The sequence below is a fragment of the Sminthopsis crassicaudata genome, chromosome 1 (genome assembly GCF_048593235.1).
Source record: "Sminthopsis crassicaudata isolate SCR6 chromosome 1, ASM4859323v1, whole genome shotgun sequence".
NCBI classification, from domain to species: Eukaryota; Metazoa; Chordata; class Mammalia; order Dasyuromorphia; family Dasyuridae; genus Sminthopsis; species Sminthopsis crassicaudata.
In genome coordinates, this window is record NC_133617.1 from 58,008,272 (window position 1) to 58,026,493 (window position 18,222).

The window sequence follows — 18,222 nt, forward strand, 5'->3', positions numbered from 1 at the left end:
CTATAGGACACTAGGAAGAGGCTAGGGAAGGAGAGAAACTGTTCCAACTTTATAATTATACTACTAGATCATAACATTATCTGAGGAAAAGTCAATTAGTTCTAAGCTACAGTATGGGGTTAGAAAATGAAGTGCTGACCTCTGGGTTAATTTTGAAATAAGTGGCTTCATTTTACTAGGGCAGGAGCTAATTTTCTTTTTCATTTCATTACATGAGTATAAGTAGAAATCAGCTTCTAAGGAACTAAGATTAAGATGAGGGCCACAGTTGGATTAAATTGGGGAAACATTACAAAGCCCTTGGAATCCATGGATTTCTGCATGTAATTTAGAGATGCTTCTTTGGGGTCAGCAATGGGAAACAACAAAAGGAAGGTCCCTCTGCATGTTAAGATTTAGCACTATAAGAATTTAAGACTGTTGTGGGTTTTTTTGGGGGGAGGGGATTTGAGATGGGACTGAGATGCAGGTTAAGACAATAAAAGTCTCTTGAAATAGATGTCATAATGGCCATAAACATTCATTAAATAGCAAAAGGCCTGATGATTAGCACTGGAAGTATAAAGACAAAAGCAACACAGTGCTTTCCCTTCTAGGAATTACAATCTATTTAGATAGTGAAATATGAATGAATAATTCATTCAAGTTGGGCGAGGTCAAACAAGAATGGTTAGAAGGTTCAAGGAAAGTGGTGGGCTCTCTTCTCATGAAGGAGGATCAAGATAGACATCATTGAACAAAATTCAATTGAGCTGAGCCTCAAAGAACAGCAAGATGCTGACTGGGACACTACAAATTATGATGGGCAATCTCAATAAGACCCTCACTGGCATCAGCTAATCTTTTATTTACTCCTTTCCCTGATTAACAGTCTATCCCATTCCTCGTCATCTTTGTTCCAAACCTTTTCTCTTAGATCACATACTGCATGCTTCTAATCCTCTCACTCAGCAGAACACCTCACCTTATACTCACAAGAAAAATCTGAGGCTATCTATTGTCAACTCAATTCTTTCCAGTTCTACACATCACATTACCTTAAAATCACCCCTTCCCCCATTTCCTCCAATCTAAGAAAGAGGTGCTATTCCAACCTTTCTGCTTGTGCCCTTGATCCCTATCCTCTCCCATCTTCTTTGGCAAGTCACCCTTTCAATTTCTTTTCTCTCCTTAATGTTTTCACTCTCCTTTATTTACTGACACCCAGATCTTCCTTCTCCTTTAAAAAATAAAAAGAACTCTTGAAAAATAAACTTTTACTTCATCCTCAAATGAAAATTTGAGGGGATCCTGATCCCCCGATTTTCACAACCAAATTCCTAAAAAATATGTCTATATTCAACAATTTTGCTTTCTTCCCCCCAACCCCTTATTTCTCAATCCCTTGAAATTAGGCCCTTTTCATCATTCAACTTACTCTGCTTTTGCCAAAGTTCTTCACAATCACTGAGTTGCCAAATCCCTTTTTGACCTCTTTGCTGCATTTAATGTTCCTGATCATCCCATCCCTACTAGATAATTTCTCTTGTTTTCTCAACACTGTTCTCTTTTGATTCCCAATCTTTGTTCTAGAAAGGTTGTTCTATCTGCTTATATTCCGAGTGATTTTATCAGGGCTTGCAAATTCAATGACCTCTATGTAACTGACTACCAGTTCTATAAAGTCAGCCTTAGTTCAACTTCTGAATTGCCCCGATATTATCAAGTATATACTAGGCATTTCTAACTGGATATCCTGGAGGCATCTCAATTCATTATCTTTCACGCCCATCTCCCACCTTTGCTCTTTCTGTTAAGGGTACCACAAACCTTCATCATGCAACCTCAGAGTCATCTACTCTTCCTCCTCTCTCAACTGGAGCCAATTAACTGCTGACTTTAAAGTTATGCCTCTACATTCTCTCTTCCCATCTGTCTGCTTTTCTTCACTTCCAGGGCTACTAACATAGTTCAGCCTAATTATCATCTTTTCTGTGAACTATTGATTATTAACAGTCACTCTCCTCTGTAAACCAACCTTTCCACAGCTGACAAAAAATATTCCCAAAAGAGAGGTCTGATCATGTCACTTTCCTGCTGAAGAAACTCTAATCATTTCTTCTTGCTTCCAGGATAAAAGACAACCTCCCTTGTGTTTGTGATTCCTTTCACCAAATGTCTCTAAAGTACTTCATGGGCTGGCTCATCTGCCCTGTACGTAATATCCTTTCTTCTCTTTTGAGTGAGGCTCTTCATCATGTTCAAAATATACTCCCTCTTTTCCATCTCATGGAATCACCAGCCCAAGTGCTATTTATAAGGAGCCTGTTCTCATCTCCCCTGTTGCTAGAAGCCTTCTTCCTGCCCCCAAATTACCTTTTATCTAGTTCATGCATATTTTATATTGACTTTTCTATGTATATATTGTTATAACAGAATGTAAATTCTACAGGGTCAGAGTCTGCTTTTGTCTGTTATTTTCAAGACTATCAAATAGCTAACATTTAGTAAGAGGCTGTTGAATGGATCTACACAAAGGAGGAGAGGTGAGAGAAGGCAGGTCAAGATCTGGTCATTGGGCAATAGAAGACAAGCACAGAAGGGATGTCAGAAAGGGGAACGGGAGGAGTTATGGGTTGTTTGGAGCCAGGCTATCAGGCCTTAAGCACCATCTGTATTTTCACCATCACTGAAGTTTGTTAGCAGGGCAATAGGATTAAGAAAGTGGGATGGAAGATTGGCGTGTGAAGGATGAATTGGAGAGGAGAGTAACTAAAGGCCGAGAGACAAGATAGGAGACTATTCTTGGGGTGAAACAAATGTAATGTGTAAGGGGTTTGTGATCTAGGAAACCAGTTAGCATTCTAAGCACATTCATTGTGCTCAAAGAAACCTTAGCAATAGTTAGTGCTAAACAAGAAACATTTTCAGCAGCCCCCACGTTGACTAGAAAGGAATATAGTTGGGCCTGTTATTTTCTAACAGAGGCAATGCACTTCTGCAGTTTCACCTGCTTCTGCACTGAAGGAATAGCATGGTTATTGTTGCACTTGCAAAGAAGTATTACCCTTAGCACCAGGAACTCACAGGAAGTGGGCCCGGGGCTGCTGAAGCCGAGTGAGAGACTGAAGAAGCCTACGAGGGTCTTCACCTTGCCAGGGCAGTTCTTTTATAGTCTTGATGATTTGGTCATGCAAATCCCTAAGAGGTCCAGAAGGAAAGGCAGAGAGAGGAAGATGTCCCAGATAGAGAAAACAAGGCATTAAAATAGGAAGACCCATCACCACAGGAGTTGAAACAGGAAGTTCTATTACCCAATGTGCCCCAAAGTTAAAATTAGGGTGCTTTCTCAGGCTATGTGATCATAAACATGTACTCCCAACAATGCTCAATTCATCTTTGGGAGGTGAACTCTCCATTAAAGTATGGATAGGGAAAAAGCAAAAAATTATTTATCCTGTCTATACAGGAGAAGATTTGAAGTTGAGGATAGTTAGGAACATGCTTCTGGCCTTAGATTTACATTGTTTGGCCCAAGGAGACAAAAATTATGATCAATAAGTGGAAGTTAAAGGCAGATGTTCACTTAATCTAAGGAAGAATTTTCTAATAATTCAAAAGTGAAAAGAACTTCTGGGATCTTCCAACAGAATCTGGAGGAAGACTTTTCAGGGATATAATGGAGAGGAATCTGTGAGTCAGGAAGTTGTTGAACTAGTCAGATATCCCTTCTAACCAGGATTCTTGAAAGCAATTTTGAAGGACTGAGTAATTACTCTTCACATGAACTCTTTGCAACATCATTTCTTACCAATGGAAGTCAGAAAATAAATAATCATGAATAATTTTCCATAGCAGCAAATTTATGACCCTTACCAAACTTGTTTTAAAAAATTGGCAAAGTACACATTTTTAATATGTCAAAGATTATTGTTTTACTCAAGGTCATATGATTCAGAATTAGAAGGTGCTTGATTTGGGAAGATGCAAATTTCATTTTCTTTTTATTTTTTGATATACCAACTTCTTTAAAAAAATTATAGAAAATTTTGAGTATAATACTATTTTAATAATCTGTTAAGCCAACATATTTGCAACTATATATGCAAAATAATGATAGGATCTTCTTTCAAAAAATTATAATTGAATTTTTTCTATTAACTTCAATTATTCAGTAATTTTCATCTAGAGTTTTTTAGTTATCAAAATGGTATCTCTTCTGATATCTTACTAGGAAGTCTCCTGGTGGTGAATAGGTGATGCTGGTTTCTCAAAAGTTATGCCAGCAAAGCACAAGCTCAGGCAGGCCCTACTCAGCCTGAAGACTGCAGATTTGGCAATGGATCACGAGTTTGCTGTGTGTTCAAGGTACAGGCTAGCTAAAGGGATAGGTTCATGAGAAGAAAGTTAGTCAGAGGGTGCTCATGAAGATTCTTTATTAGGAATGGGGAGTTAGCTTTTATGTACAACCAAAGCAAGTAAAATGATATTTGTTATCTTTTATTTTAAAAATTATAGTATTTATAGGTCATTCTCTGAAACGGCTTGAGGAGATTCAAATTAAATGCTTCAAAATATTACTTTAAATTTGTTACTTTTGTTAAAGGATATGATCTCTAAGGTCCCTCACAAATATGTGATCAATGTTTTTGGAAATGAATACAATAGTCCAATTTCACTTCTTTTGGGTCAGGTTATTTTAAATACATGTTTATGGTCTTAAGTTAGCCTGGGATAAGCCCTAATTAGGGGTCCACTCAGTTTGATCCATGCACCATGCTAACTGATTCAAAAGTAAGTACCTACCTTTTTTCACTCATTCTCCAGAGAGGCACAAACCAAAGATAACAGAAGTGTAAGTTTCACTTCTCAGTATAAAATGCTATTATACTCCCGAGCTTCTCAGTGCAATAGCCGCTTTTCAAAATAAAACAAGATTTGCTTTTCCCCCAACTCTTAAAAAAGACTTTTTTTTTTTTTTTTGGTCTTTTGCAGTGCCAAATCTGTCAAGGTCACCACGTCTCAGCTCTAGCATTTCACAGATCTGTAATTGTAATCCATTTCATTTTCTTCTGAACAATTGATATCACTTTTTTTCCTGGCTTGAATTCTGCACTGAGCCGGTTCAGGAAGATTAGCTTCCTATGAATGTGCCTCCCTGGTCTCTGCTTACAAATCCTACTTACTTCTTGCTTTCATAAAAAGCAATGATGTCCTCAAAAGCGTTAATATCGAATTCCTCAGAGCAATCAAATGAGAAATCAAGCACTGAACGGCTGCAAAGGGAAAATTTATATTACCTAAATACATTAAGAAAAGGTGATTCTGAACTGGAGAGCATCACCTGGGTTCTGTTCTTCAATGAAACCTATTTCTGTTTCATAGCATACTGCTGTTAATGGTCCCCTTCATTCTTTTAAAAGCAGTTAACTCTGGAAACCAACATGTCTCTCCTTCATTTGTGAATAGAACTTAAAACATGGAAAAGAAGTAGACAGACTAAAAATGTAAGAATGAATTTTGATTTGCACTGTTGGTGGGAACAGCAACATGGATTCATTGAAATATATACAAAAAGGAAGTTTTATAACACAAAGTGAAACTATCCAATACATCACTTGTTTATTTTTAAATTTAATTTTCAATTTAAAAGTTAATTTTTTTGTGATATAGTTTAATGATTAGTCTCATTTTCTCTAGATATGTGTCATGCATCGTTGATGTTGTTCATTCCACTAAAGAAGGAAGGCCTGATGGGCCAGAGCTAGTTAGGCAATGCCTTGAAGTGAAGAGAAAAGAGAAGGGTGACACACAAGATAGTTTTTAATATGACTCTCAATATAAAGATGCTTTTTAATCCCAGAAAATCTTCATGACACGTTAGCATTTATTTTGTGAGACATCATAACGTTGTGGAGAAAGTACGGGGCCTCAAAGAATACAGCCACACATTTGCAGCACAATTATAAAAGAAAAGAAACTTTATCAAGAATTTTTTATCTACTGAATATTGGCTAATACAAATATAGAAATATGAAAATTTCTATAAAATTTCAGAATCCCACAAATACTATATAATTGTATCTCATACTTAAATAAACAAGGATTTTTTCCCTCTCCCCATAACCATCATTGCACTATGAAAATAACATAAGCTACTCTTTTCAGAGGTAAAATTACATTCATACCTTCGCTGGGAAGTGAGTGAGGGGAACAATTTTCCAACCTTGCTTAGGCTGCATCAAATGCCTTTCCCAGTTCTGCCATAGGACCTCAAAATATTTTGTGTATCTCAAACAAAAATCTGAAGATACTAATTGAGAACTAGCAGAAATAAATTAATTCAAAGAGCATTGATGCTCTTGATAATTATGTTTTCACAGAATACGAGAAATGTTCTTAAAACAAACATAGTACCTTGCATGAACAAAAGGTCATTTAACCAAACATAAATATCTACAAATTTAGAAAAGAACCTATTGTAAACTGAGATTAAATGGATTTCAATAGAGCAAATGACATGGTAATAGTCTTATTTCATCTCAGGTTAAAAAGCACTCCATTTCATTCATTTCCCTACTTTTGTTATTGTTCTATGAGAACTTTATTTATTCTCCCATAGTACATAAATCCTCACTTAATATTTTTTTATATGGCTATATTCAAATGTCTTGACTTAGGGACATTAAAGGTTTCTCTCACCGATAAAGTTTTTCTGATGGAGTATTGGTTTTCTGTAGCTCTCCTGAGGGACTTCTGATTGAAGGGGATGCCACACCTGCTTGGAAATAGGAGGAGTGGATACAATGGGAAAGTATTAACTGAGAATCAAAGCAATAAAAGATATTGTAATATTGAATGTACAATGTTTAATGGATCACCAATAAGAATTATTTCTTACTTCTCAAAAGGGTTTCATATTATTTCCTTCATTAACAAAACAAAATCATACAATTATGTTCATTAACAAAATAGATAGAAAGTAAATCTATGAACCTGAGTTGAATAAACTGCATTCTCTAAAAGAAAAAAAAAAAAATCACATGAAAGATGAGTTTTTGTTTCATTGTTTAAATGCACATAACTGGAAGTTTTAAATCTCAAAAGACTTATTAAACAATTATTATTATTTTTTTCTTTTTCTGAGGCTGGGGTTAAGTGACTTGCCCAGGGTCACACAACTAGGAAGTGTTAACTGTCTGAGATCACATTTGAACTCAGGTCCTCCTGAATTCAGGGCTGGTGCTCTATCCACTGCGCCACCTAGCTGCCCCTATATTAAACAATTATTAATAAGATACAAATATTGTAGCTAAGTTTTTGTGTGAGTTCATCATTTCTCAACCTTTAGAGACTGCAGGTGAGGATCAAGGATATAGTTCTTTAGGAACTCACGTAAGCCCTTGAAACAATAAAGCAGGAAAAAAAAATCAATCTTTGCAATAAAGGAAAATTTTTTCTTCTTTTAAAAGGCCAAAAAGATTTAATATATAACTTGATGAAAAACACATATTGGTCAGCTTCATTCAGGAACATGAAACATTACTAAACCACTAAAAAATTTGAAAATAAATTTTGTAATAAATTGTAGCAAGAGGTAACCTTTATAAGTGCTTTCTAGTTACAAAATATTTTACTTATATTATCTTGATTGATCTTCCTAACAACTCAGTGAGGCAGATAATGGAAGTATTTTTATCTTCATATTACAGCTGAGAAAAATTATGAATAATTTCTCAATCCTTATCATTCTTGCCTCTCAGCAGCCAAAACTGTTGATCACTCTATTTTTTTTTGATGTCTCCTTTCTCTAGGTTTTCATATATTGCCCTCTCTTGTTCTTCCTCCTACTTGTCTGAGCAGGCCAGATTTCTGCTAGATCTTCACCTAGTTCAATAATTCTAAGCATCTTACAAGATTCTGTTCTGGATCCTTTTCTCCTTCTGCACAATTTTGTTTGGTGATCTCTTCTGTTTCCACAGACTCAATGATCTCTGTTGACTCTCAGATCTATTTATTCAGAACTTCCTTGATCTCTCTTCTACCAGCTGTCTATCAGACAACTTGAACAGGATGTCCTTTAGACACCCCAAATTCAAGATGTTTGATACGAAACTCATTATCTTTACACTCTCCCCTCTGCCTGACTTCCCTCTTACTGCTGAAGGCACCACCATCCTTTCAGTCACACAGTTTCAATACCTAGGTGCCATCCCTGACTTCATTCACACTTATCTCTCCACCTTCCCCCACCCAAATGATCCAATCAGTTGTCAAGTCCTATTAAGTCTACCTTTGTAACACCTCTCAAAATTAAGTAAACTCTAATCATTCCTCCATCTCTGGGATCAAATAAAAAATTCCTATGGTTTTTAAAGTCCTTTATAACCCAGGCTCTTCTCCCTGTTCCTCCTCTTTCCTCATTCCCCTCCTGTACTATGTGACACTGGCCACAGGAGATTCCTACTTCCTGATAAGACATTTCCATTGGCCATCCCCCAATCCCAGCATTCTCTCCTTCCTGACCTCTGCTTCTTGGATCCCTTCTAAATCTCAGTTAATATCCCACTGTCTGTAAGAGGCCTTTCCCCAAGCCCCTTAATATTAATATCTGCCTCCCCTCCCCCCCAGAATGTTTCCAATTTATTTAGATTGAGACCAGGGCCTATTTTTACCTTTCTTTGTCTCCCTAGTTCCAAGTGCCTGGAACAAAGCAGGCACTTAATAAATGCTGGCTAACTTGATAAAACTGGCTAAGTGAAATGGAGATTTGCTCTGTGCCACAAAGCTGCTAGCCTGCCTCAGCCCTGCCTGGAATCCTGCCTTAAGGCTGCTCCCCATCCAAGCCTGAATCCAATATCCTTTTCACTCTACCACTCTGTTCCCTCTTGATATTACTTGGTCCTTCTCTTTGGTCAGTTTGGACAGACTTGATTTAGAAGAATTGAGTTACTGGTCTGGGTAACACTGGAGAACCATCAGCCTTCCACAGGGAATGATACTTAGGAATTATCTGCGTAGCACTCTGACCCAGGCAAAAGGCACTGTTCCAGTAGAGTATTGAGCATGTTATCGTTGACTTTAATTTTTACTTTATTTTAAATTTTATTAATGCCTTTTGGTTATATCACTGTAATTTCTCCTTATCCCCACTCTTGTCCCTGCACTGAATACTCCCTTAAAAAAAAGAAAGAAAAACATTGAAGCAAAAGCAGAATGGTGACTATTTCCTATTATACCATCCTACATAACTTTTAAGATCTGAGTGCTTAGTCAGAAATCTTATAGTTTTTTTTCTTTTTTTTGAAGTGGGAAGAAAATAATTCATGAGAATATCATGCTTTAGGAGACAAAACATTTTCACCTTAACTCCAGGAGGTAGATTATAGAATTATTTCTAATTTGTAAATGGGGAAACATTTAAATGACTTGCTTAAGGATGACAGATATTAAGTGTCAGAGTCAGAACTCAAACTCAAGCCAAGCACTCTTCTTGTCATTGGACTTTGCTGGATAAGGTTTGGAAAGGAAGAATTACAAAGGCCATATAATATCAGGGAAGGAAAATTTCAGGCAAAGTAAGTATTTCATTCTTCATCCTAACCCCTTATTGTTTTAATTTGTCATCACACTTTCACTTCCTGTTCTAAACTAATTCTTAGCATTGATGAGATTTAAAATAAGCTGAAACCATAAAAAGGGGAGATTCCAATTTCAGAAGTCTGGCAGGGCTTTTACTGAAGGCAGAGGAAATACTGCCACCCCTAGAACCCAGGCCAGGGAAGAGAGTCTACTTAACTATAAGAGAACAAATGTTTATTTTGGATCTTCCTCACAAGAAAGTAGCTGCTGCAGCTTGTTCTGCAGATACAAAATAGCTTTTCCTAGGTGGCCATGAGCAGATGTTGGGATTTTCAAAGTCACTGGATGTGAGCTATATTCTGCTCAGTACCTGAAGCTCTCTCAGCCCTCTCAGCACGGAGTCGTCCTGCCTCTCGGAAAACAGCCATGGCTCTAATGGCTGCTCGGAGAATGGCCCAGCGGAATACGGCCACAGGATCCATTCCAATTAATTCCCGAATGTAGTCACTCTCACTACTTCTGAGCAAAGCCACGATGTCGGGTCTCATGTAATCCATGTTCTTCTCTCGAAAATCCTGTGGAAATATGGTCAGAAAGTCACCATCTTCTTTGTTCTTAAGTCAGAATGAAAAATGGTTCATAGGGACATAGATTCAGAGCAATTTAAGGGTCAGCCAACTAATTCAATTCCTCCAATGTAATGATAAGCATGGACTCAGATTGAAAAACCTTCTTGAACCCAGGTAGTAAATAGTAGAACTAGAACTTGAATTATTTTCCTCAGAGACTCCAGATCTATATTAATGGAAAGCAGATACTACTAACAACTTTAAATTAAATACATTGAAAGCAGATAGAAAGCTGTTACTAAAGTAAGTACTATCTGGGTTCAAGGCCTGCCTAAGGCAGGCCTATAACAAATATGACAATGCCTCCTATTATCATTTGATCTCTCAGTGGTCCAAGCAATTAATAATATACAATGCTGATTTGGGTTGCTGGAGAGTTTCCTACAGGTCCTTACTGGGCATTTCTTGACCAATGAAATCATATATGGGATCTTAAACAAATACATATTGCATACCTTTATCTGATATTTAACTTTCCCTGCAAAATGTTGGATGATAAATGCAGGCTCCATCACTGGGGTCCCAACAAAGAATCTATTTTCTTCATGTTGCTGTTTGAATTTAGCCAGCAAAGTCTGGCTGGTAGCATGTGGAAAACTATAATGAAAATTGAAATGCCAAGTTTGAGAAGAATGACCACAATGAAAGAAATGTGACCATAACTGGGTCTTTCTGAGTTAGCCATAACTCTAAATCATGGTGATTAGAAAGAAAAAAAGTGTGATATGTACAGGACAGATGAGAAGTCACTAAATTAATCAAAGGAAATAAAAACAAGTTTCTAGACAGTACACCCAAAGCAAAAGATTCATAATATTTAGCAGGTAGAATACCATTTTGGGAGGCTTTCAAAGATCTTTCACTAAAGAAACTTAAAGTAACAACAAGTAAAGGTAATTTATTACTATTATTAGATTCAAAAAGCTAACAGTGACTTCACAGTTCTAGTATGGATAGGAATTACAAATAGATGTAGATTTAGCTTTCTGATACATATTTTTAGAGATAAGTTCTGAAAGCAGTTCTGAAAATGCTGAAATTGTGCCTGCAGCTAAGAATGTAAGACTTGCCAACTTGCATTTGGCCAAGCTTCCTGTCAAGGAGTCCCCCCAGTCTTAGCATGGAGCTATCCAATGAGGGGGAGCCCACTATCTCCTGAGGCATTCCATTTTATTTCTAGATTGTTAGAGAGATCTTCCTTAATATCATGCTGAAAATCTGCTTCCAGCACTTCTACCTGTTGTTCCAAGTTTTGCCATCTCAGTTCAGGCAGAACAAGTCTGGTGCACATTTTGTATGACAGTTCCTGGAGAAAGCTATCTGGACCCTTTGGGCTTTTCTTCTCTATTATAAATATGCTCAACCTTTTCAGTCAGTCCTTCTATGTTATGCAAAACTGAAGATAACACTGCAGATATGGTCTGACCAGAGCAGGGTCTCCCTCATTGTGAACACTGTGCCTTTATCAAGGCAGTCTAGGATAGCTTTTGCTTTTTTCCTGGGATGTTGAACTTGGCATATAACATTTTGTCATGTTACACTGTTGATTAAAATTTAAAAATTCCCCTGTTCTGTATATGTGTCATGGACTTTTCCTGTTTGGACATTAGTGAAAACTAACACATGATGGCAAAAAGGAGCTAGCATGGAGAGGCAAGACTGCTAAAGACAGAAATTTCAGAGTTTCCTTAATAGGCTGTTATAGCCAGTAGCAGAACTACAAATCCTCTTCATGTAATACACAGTAAGGCACAAAATGTCTGTAATTTCAATATGATCTGAAGTCTTTACTAAAGTGCTGGTCTGGAGATTAATAGTTTCTTGAAAGCTTTATTAGAAAACCAACTTTGAGAGGAAGGTTCTGAATAAGGCCCCAAATCAACTGAATGAGGAGGGAAGCATCACCAGGACAAGAATTTTTCAAGATGACTATGTAAAAGTGTGTAAAGTTTATAATCTACTATGACTGAGTGAGATTGAAAATGATAAAAATCTTCAAATTGCAGCTTAAATAGAGACACAGAGTTTCTAGGCCTTTGAATAATAAATATTCTTTGTGCCCAAATGCTCTCTTAGAGAGGAATTGTCACTTTAACTTTAGAGGACAGTCAACATAAAACTTTTCTAGTCTTGGTTATATATCATCCAATCAACTTCTCTATTTTTCTTGTACTGATGATCTATACTGAATAAAAAGTATGACTTACTTGCTTTCTTCATCCAGCAGATAGAAAAGGCCAGTGGGTTTCTTGCTGATCAAGTGAATACACCCTACATTATCTGTATAATCAATATTGTGCCAAGTGATTCCTTCACTCTGATATTCTTCCTATGGAATTAGAAATTTCTTTATTAGCAAAAAACCTGAAGGGCTGCCTGGATTACAGTGGTTATTATGATCATATAAAATTAAGAGGCAGTTAATTTTTATATAATCTAAGAGAAGGATTTTCACATATTTGCATAAATGCATCAATTCCTCAGTTAGCTTCATCAGTAAAGAGAATGAAAGACTAAAAGAAATCAAATATTTGAGAGGATACTTTTATCTTCATCCAAAATAAATTCTTATAAAGGCTTTTTCTGAGGTATTGAAAGTCTAAGTCACCACCCCACTGGGGATTCAGTTACTTGAAAAAGAAACCAACAAAAACCTCCTAAAATGATGTGTGCCAAAAAAGCACCTGATGTTTTTCCCCAATAAAGCTGAATGGGATTTTACCAAATAGTCCTCTAGGTTGAGGTCATAATATGTCACAGCCCAAGGGTAATTTCGTGGCGAATTAGAATTCCAATTTAATGCTTTAAATAAGGTATCATCCCAGATTTTTAACTCTTTCCTTCTTTTCTCAGAAACTAGATAGCCAAGAGAAATCAGTTTCTTACTTGTTCTAGTTTGAAAATGTGTTGATTGAAGTAATACTGAAGTTGTTCATTTGCATAATTTATGCAGAATTGTTCAAAACTGTTTGTCTCAAAGTCTTCAAAGCCAAAGATGTCCAGCACCCCAATGGATAAGCACTGACAGGGACAGAAAAATCTCTTTTTAAACAGTAATTTAAGCCTCTGTTAGCTAATCAAGCCCCTGAATCAAAATTTTTTTGAATAAGCTAAGTAATAAACTTATTCAATACATCAAGTGAATATTTCAAAATCTGTGATGCATTGGAGATATTTTAAGTGCTTTCAGCACTTCTAGAGAATGAGCTGAGCATTATAAACAGTAACAGTATAAATAAATTAGTTCAGTACTTGAGTACAGGGGCGAAAATGATCAGTAGGAAAGAACTCACTGAAACTGATTCTTCCATGTCCTTTTTATTAAGGAGAGCATGATTGATACGGAGAACAATCCAGTCAAAGAGAGCACTATACAATGATTTTGCCATTGAGTCACGAGCTGTTATTGCCTGTTGACAAAAGTACAAGTCTCTTAGTAAGAAAAGAAAAGGAAAAATAGTTCCCTCCTTCAAATATATTGGTGTGGGTATTAACGTTGTCTTCTGAGGTTTAAATATAAAAAGAAAACAAAGTAAGCATTAAGACAATTAAAACTGTATCATGAGAAAAAAAATAAATGATAGCAGAAATTCTTCATTACAAAACAATATGAACTAACATACTTTATAGATATTAAGTTATAACATAATTATAATATGCTACTATGCGGGGGCAAACAACTATGGTATGTTTTGGGCAACATAATAAGACTTAAAAATCAATCTGTAGACGTGTAATAAAAGGCAATGTCATAAGAAAGCTCCACTAATTAAATTAGAGGCATAAAAATGACAACCAACTAATGCTTTTCTATAAGGCTTTTATTATTTTATTCTGAATGAGAAGAAATTTAAAATGGGAAGGAATCTCAAATAATGAGTTCAACTTTTTCATCATAGAAGAACTTGTTTTGAGGATCCTCTCACATCATAGAACTTACCTCACTGAGACTGTAGGGAAGAATAAGTTTGTCATTGACTGTCACAGTTTTTCTCTTGGTCAGAACTTCCACTAAAATTTCTCGTTTTACCTATACAGGAGAAAAAAGAAAAGAAAAGATGAAGTCTTTCATATTTTACTCTCTTCTTAATCACTTACTCTGAAGAGAAAGGAATGGCCAAATGATAGTACGCCAAACTGCTGTGAAATGGATGTATTAACTCCCGGTATAAGGAAGCTGGTGATGGGCTACCATGGAAGCTGCCTCCTGCTTTTGCCAAACAGTTATATCAATTTAACTTTCATATACCTTATAGTTGTATAGTATGCCATGCTGATTTACAATTGTCCAACTGATTTTATATATTATCTTATTCAATTAAATTCAAGGTTTTATTGAGAACCTACCCCATGAAAGGCTTTTTAGAAATATAAAGCTAATTAAAATTCATTCTCAGACCTCAGGCAGCATACTATCTAGTAGGGATATAAAGTAATGATGATAATGAAGATGATGATAATATTACTACTAAAAGCATTTATAGGTTTGCAAAATGCTTTGTAAATATTTCTTTTTATTCTTAACAACCCTGAAAGGTAGATACTTTATTATTTCTATTTTCCAGACAGAAGTTATGTAACTTGCTTAGGGTCACATAGCTAGTAAGTGTCTCAGGCTACAGCTCAACTCACATATTTAGTGGCCTAAAAATATAAATGACTACAATGCAGAGCAGAATGTTCTAGGAACCAAAACAATAGAAATCAAATGCTATGGAGGTCTGGAGGAACAACAGGGCAACTAGCTAGAAAGGAGTCATGAAAGAAGATTGCCTCAATAAATGACAGGATTTTAGTAAGAGTAGGGAGGAAGGCATCACAAGCGGAGAAATCATCCTGAACAAAGGTATGGGCTATATGAATGTATATTATAATTGTCCACAGGAAAATAGAATTTTTTATTACAAAGATTCAATTTTGCACTTTCTAGCAGGCATCTACAGGCAACTATTGAATACCTACATGCAGAAAATAATGAGGATCTTCCAAAATAAGATTTGAATACAAAAGCAAGGAAAAAAGAAAACAATACCTTCAGAAGTTGGGAGAGTGTGTCTAGTACCTCTGGAGGCCCCACTTCCAAGCCTTCATCACGACCTGTAGCTCTCTTTTTATAGGTGACATTACCCAGGTATAAGATAGCTGATAAAACTGAAAAAATCCTTAGGATAAAGAAGATAAATTCTTATTTTGCAAACTTTGAATTTGAAATTTAAGGAAAGATTTCCAATAGAATTATACATCAAAGATTCCTAGTAACTTTTATTGAAATCGTTAATGAGTGAATTCTAACGAGATATGAGACAAATATCATTCGATGCTTTTTTTTCACAATGTAACCAGAAATAAATCTAAGGTTTAAATAGGAGGTAACAATAGCTATAATGATCATTTAATGTTAATCATCAAAATACAATAAAATGATAATAGGTTTCTCTGTGGTACGGAAGAGAATGACAATCTCTGAGTCAGGAAGAAGCAGGCTTCAGTACATATGAGCTGCTATCTGACTCCAGACAAGGTGCTCCACCTTTCCTTACCTAGTCAACTCTGCAGAGAGAGCAGTAGCAATTTGTACTGGTGGAGAGTTATTTCCTCACCAGTGAGTTCCTAACAATAATGATATTACAGGTCTGGCATAGAACAAAGTACTAAGGATCCTTCATGTGTAGATGGCAGCTTACAACTACACAATGCTTGATATCCACGATCTTACTTGATCCTCTCAATAACCTTGGAAAGTAAGCAGTATAAAGACCATTTCGATTTACAGATAGAGAGGTTATATTCTTTGTCTGTTGCTACAGAGTTTGGGGATAGTGGGAACTTGTAGCTCAGTCTTCATCCAAGACTTCATCCAAGGCTGAAACTTTCTCTGTGATACCTTAAAATCTCTCCGATAAAAATCATAAATATAATAAAACATAACTGAGAGGTTGTAACAATTTACTTGAGCTGCTTATAAAAGCAATCTGACTTACTGTTTCTTGGTTGCTGGAAGAAAGCCAACCATTTCCATGGCCTGTTTCAATCTTTCAAAGTCATGTTTCAGATCTTCTCCATCTTCAATCTTCAAGTTATGCTATAAAAGAAGGATATCAAACTATTTACCATTTTGGGAGCTGCAAGCCTGCCTTGTGAGAATAATTTCTGCTGGCACTAACAGGGTGACTCTCCAAGTTACTGTGAATCAATGGGCTCCTTTATGTCATTTCCCTCAGCACTTCTTGAAGCTTGTTTCAGAAGAGAAGAGGAAAAAGGCCTCATAGTCTTTGACCTTCCAACAGCTCATAAATAGTCAGCATAGAACAGAACAAAAATTACCTTAGTTCCAGTTTTAAGTTGTTTACCTGGTTGAGGTAGAAGTAGTCTTCAGGTTGTTTGAGCTTAAATTCTTTACGCTCTTCCTCACTGACTCCAAGTAACAAATAATAGAACACATGGTAGTTTCTGTGGATCAAAATTAGGAAAAATTATTTTTATAGTTTAAAAAAAACCTTTCTCATATTCTGTTGGACTTTTCTTGTAAACCAAAATGCCAGTTATGGAAAATATAAATTTTAAAAAATATGTCTTAAAAGCTGAATTTAACAAGCATGTTGGAAGTTTTTTTCCTTTTCCCACAAGTGCCTTATTACTTCAGAAAATTTTCCTAATAAGGAGAGAGATAATCTTAGCTCACTTTATCTGTAACAGAACACAGAAAATTGGCAAAGGGCTATATATGAAGACATATTCTGTTGAATTCTCAAATATCAGCAGCCTTTCTTCTTACACATATTAGTAAAATAAACACACACACACATAAATTTAGTTCATATATCACTTCAAGATAATAGTCTTACCTTTCATCCTTTTCTTGAGAGACCAGGCGAGACTTTTCAAGCAGATATTTTTCAACAACAGCCCTATCAAAAATAAAGAAATAAACAAACATTTTCCTTAGCAGAAGGTGAGGTGTAATTATTGTAAAGAGCTACATATTAAATTGTCTTTTTTATACAATGTGATTTTGGCAGGGGAGTGATGTGGAATAGAAGTTTCACTGAAAGGACAGCTCTGTAACTTTTCATTTTAGGGAGTTGCCAGGAGCACCAAGAGTTAAAGTGATTTTTCTATCTTGAATCCAAGTACTTCTGGCTCCAAAGCTAGACCCCGATCCACCAACCCATGCTACCTTTTCCAGTGATTATCAGCCTTCATTTTGCAAGATCAAATCCACATAAGCCATAAATAAAATACATAGATTGCAATTCCTTTTTCTGTTTAAAGAAAATGTTGGTGGAGCCAACTGAGAAAACTTGGAGATAATATTTCAATTATTTTCCAGATGTAGCCTATACCAGTTACTAGATATAAAAAGACATTCTCTGGTAGTTAAAAGCAGAATTACATGTTCAAAAAAGGCAGAGACCAACCCAACCACTTACTCTTTAGCTATGATGGCGCACTACTTTGAGTGAGAAATCCTAAGATTCTTGGCAAAGAAGGGACTCAGTTTTTCAAGTATGCAGAATTTGCACAAAAATGCAGCTTTTAACAATTGGTCTTAATTAGACATGGTAATAAAATCTTCATAGTAACCACCAATTGACTTTAACTCTTCCTGCTTATAGCAAGCAATGCATCTTAATGAGGGCTTAAGAAACCCTCCATTTAAAAAAATTAATGATAGGAATAAACTTATCATGGTAGACCACTGTGCTTTTAATTCTGGGAAAACGATAAAGTATTATTACTCAGAGTTGTCATTATTGGAAAGATTTAATAGTGGTAAAACATTACCAATCTAGAAGATTTCTGACTGTCATGGTTATCCCCTAAGCACAGTAGTATGTTTATAGTAGAATTCTAAAAGATCAACAAACACTTATTAAGCACCTAGTACTCTCTTTCTTTGGAGTAGGGGTGACATACAGGATACAGAAGGAGATGGAAAGCAACCACAAAGGAGAAGGTGGTGCCTGTATCTTAAAGAGAGCCAGACTCAGGGATTCAGGTGAAAGAGGAGGCAGAGCAATCTAGGTATGGG

At 36.0% G+C, this 18,222-nt stretch overlaps 1 protein-coding gene across 12 annotated transcripts in view; it reads right to left on the reverse strand.

Annotated features, from left to right (window-relative positions):
* MYO9B (myosin IXB) overlaps positions 1 to 18,222 on the reverse strand; it is a 120,592-nt gene that overhangs the window by 36,753 nt on the left and 65,617 nt on the right. For 4 of the 12 annotated variants that reach the window (XM_074305719.1, XM_074305657.1, XM_074305729.1 and 1 more), the window contains exons 4-16: positions 17,036 to 17,098; positions 16,541 to 16,640; positions 16,172 to 16,272; positions 15,223 to 15,352; positions 14,131 to 14,220; positions 13,484 to 13,600; positions 13,077 to 13,211; positions 12,398 to 12,519; positions 10,646 to 10,787; positions 9,932 to 10,136; positions 6,682 to 6,760; positions 5,166 to 5,255; positions 3,067 to 3,180 (exon numbers count right to left, since the gene is read on the reverse strand). In XM_074305719.1, the coding sequence (XP_074161820.1) occupies positions 3,067 to 3,180; positions 5,166 to 5,255; positions 6,682 to 6,760; positions 9,932 to 10,136; positions 10,646 to 10,787; positions 12,398 to 12,519; positions 13,077 to 13,211; positions 13,484 to 13,600; positions 14,131 to 14,220; positions 15,223 to 15,352; positions 16,172 to 16,272; positions 16,541 to 16,640; positions 17,036 to 17,098 (1,488 nt within the window). Of the gene's footprint in view, positions 1 to 3,066; positions 3,181 to 4,785; positions 4,801 to 5,165; positions 5,256 to 6,681; positions 6,761 to 9,931; positions 10,137 to 10,645; positions 10,788 to 12,397; positions 12,520 to 13,076; positions 13,212 to 13,483; positions 13,601 to 14,130; positions 14,221 to 15,222; positions 15,353 to 16,171; positions 16,273 to 16,540; positions 16,641 to 17,035; positions 17,099 to 18,222 lie in introns of all 12 variants that reach the window. The other 8 variants (XM_074305694.1, XM_074305750.1, XM_074305678.1 and 5 more) reach the window with 7 other exon arrangements.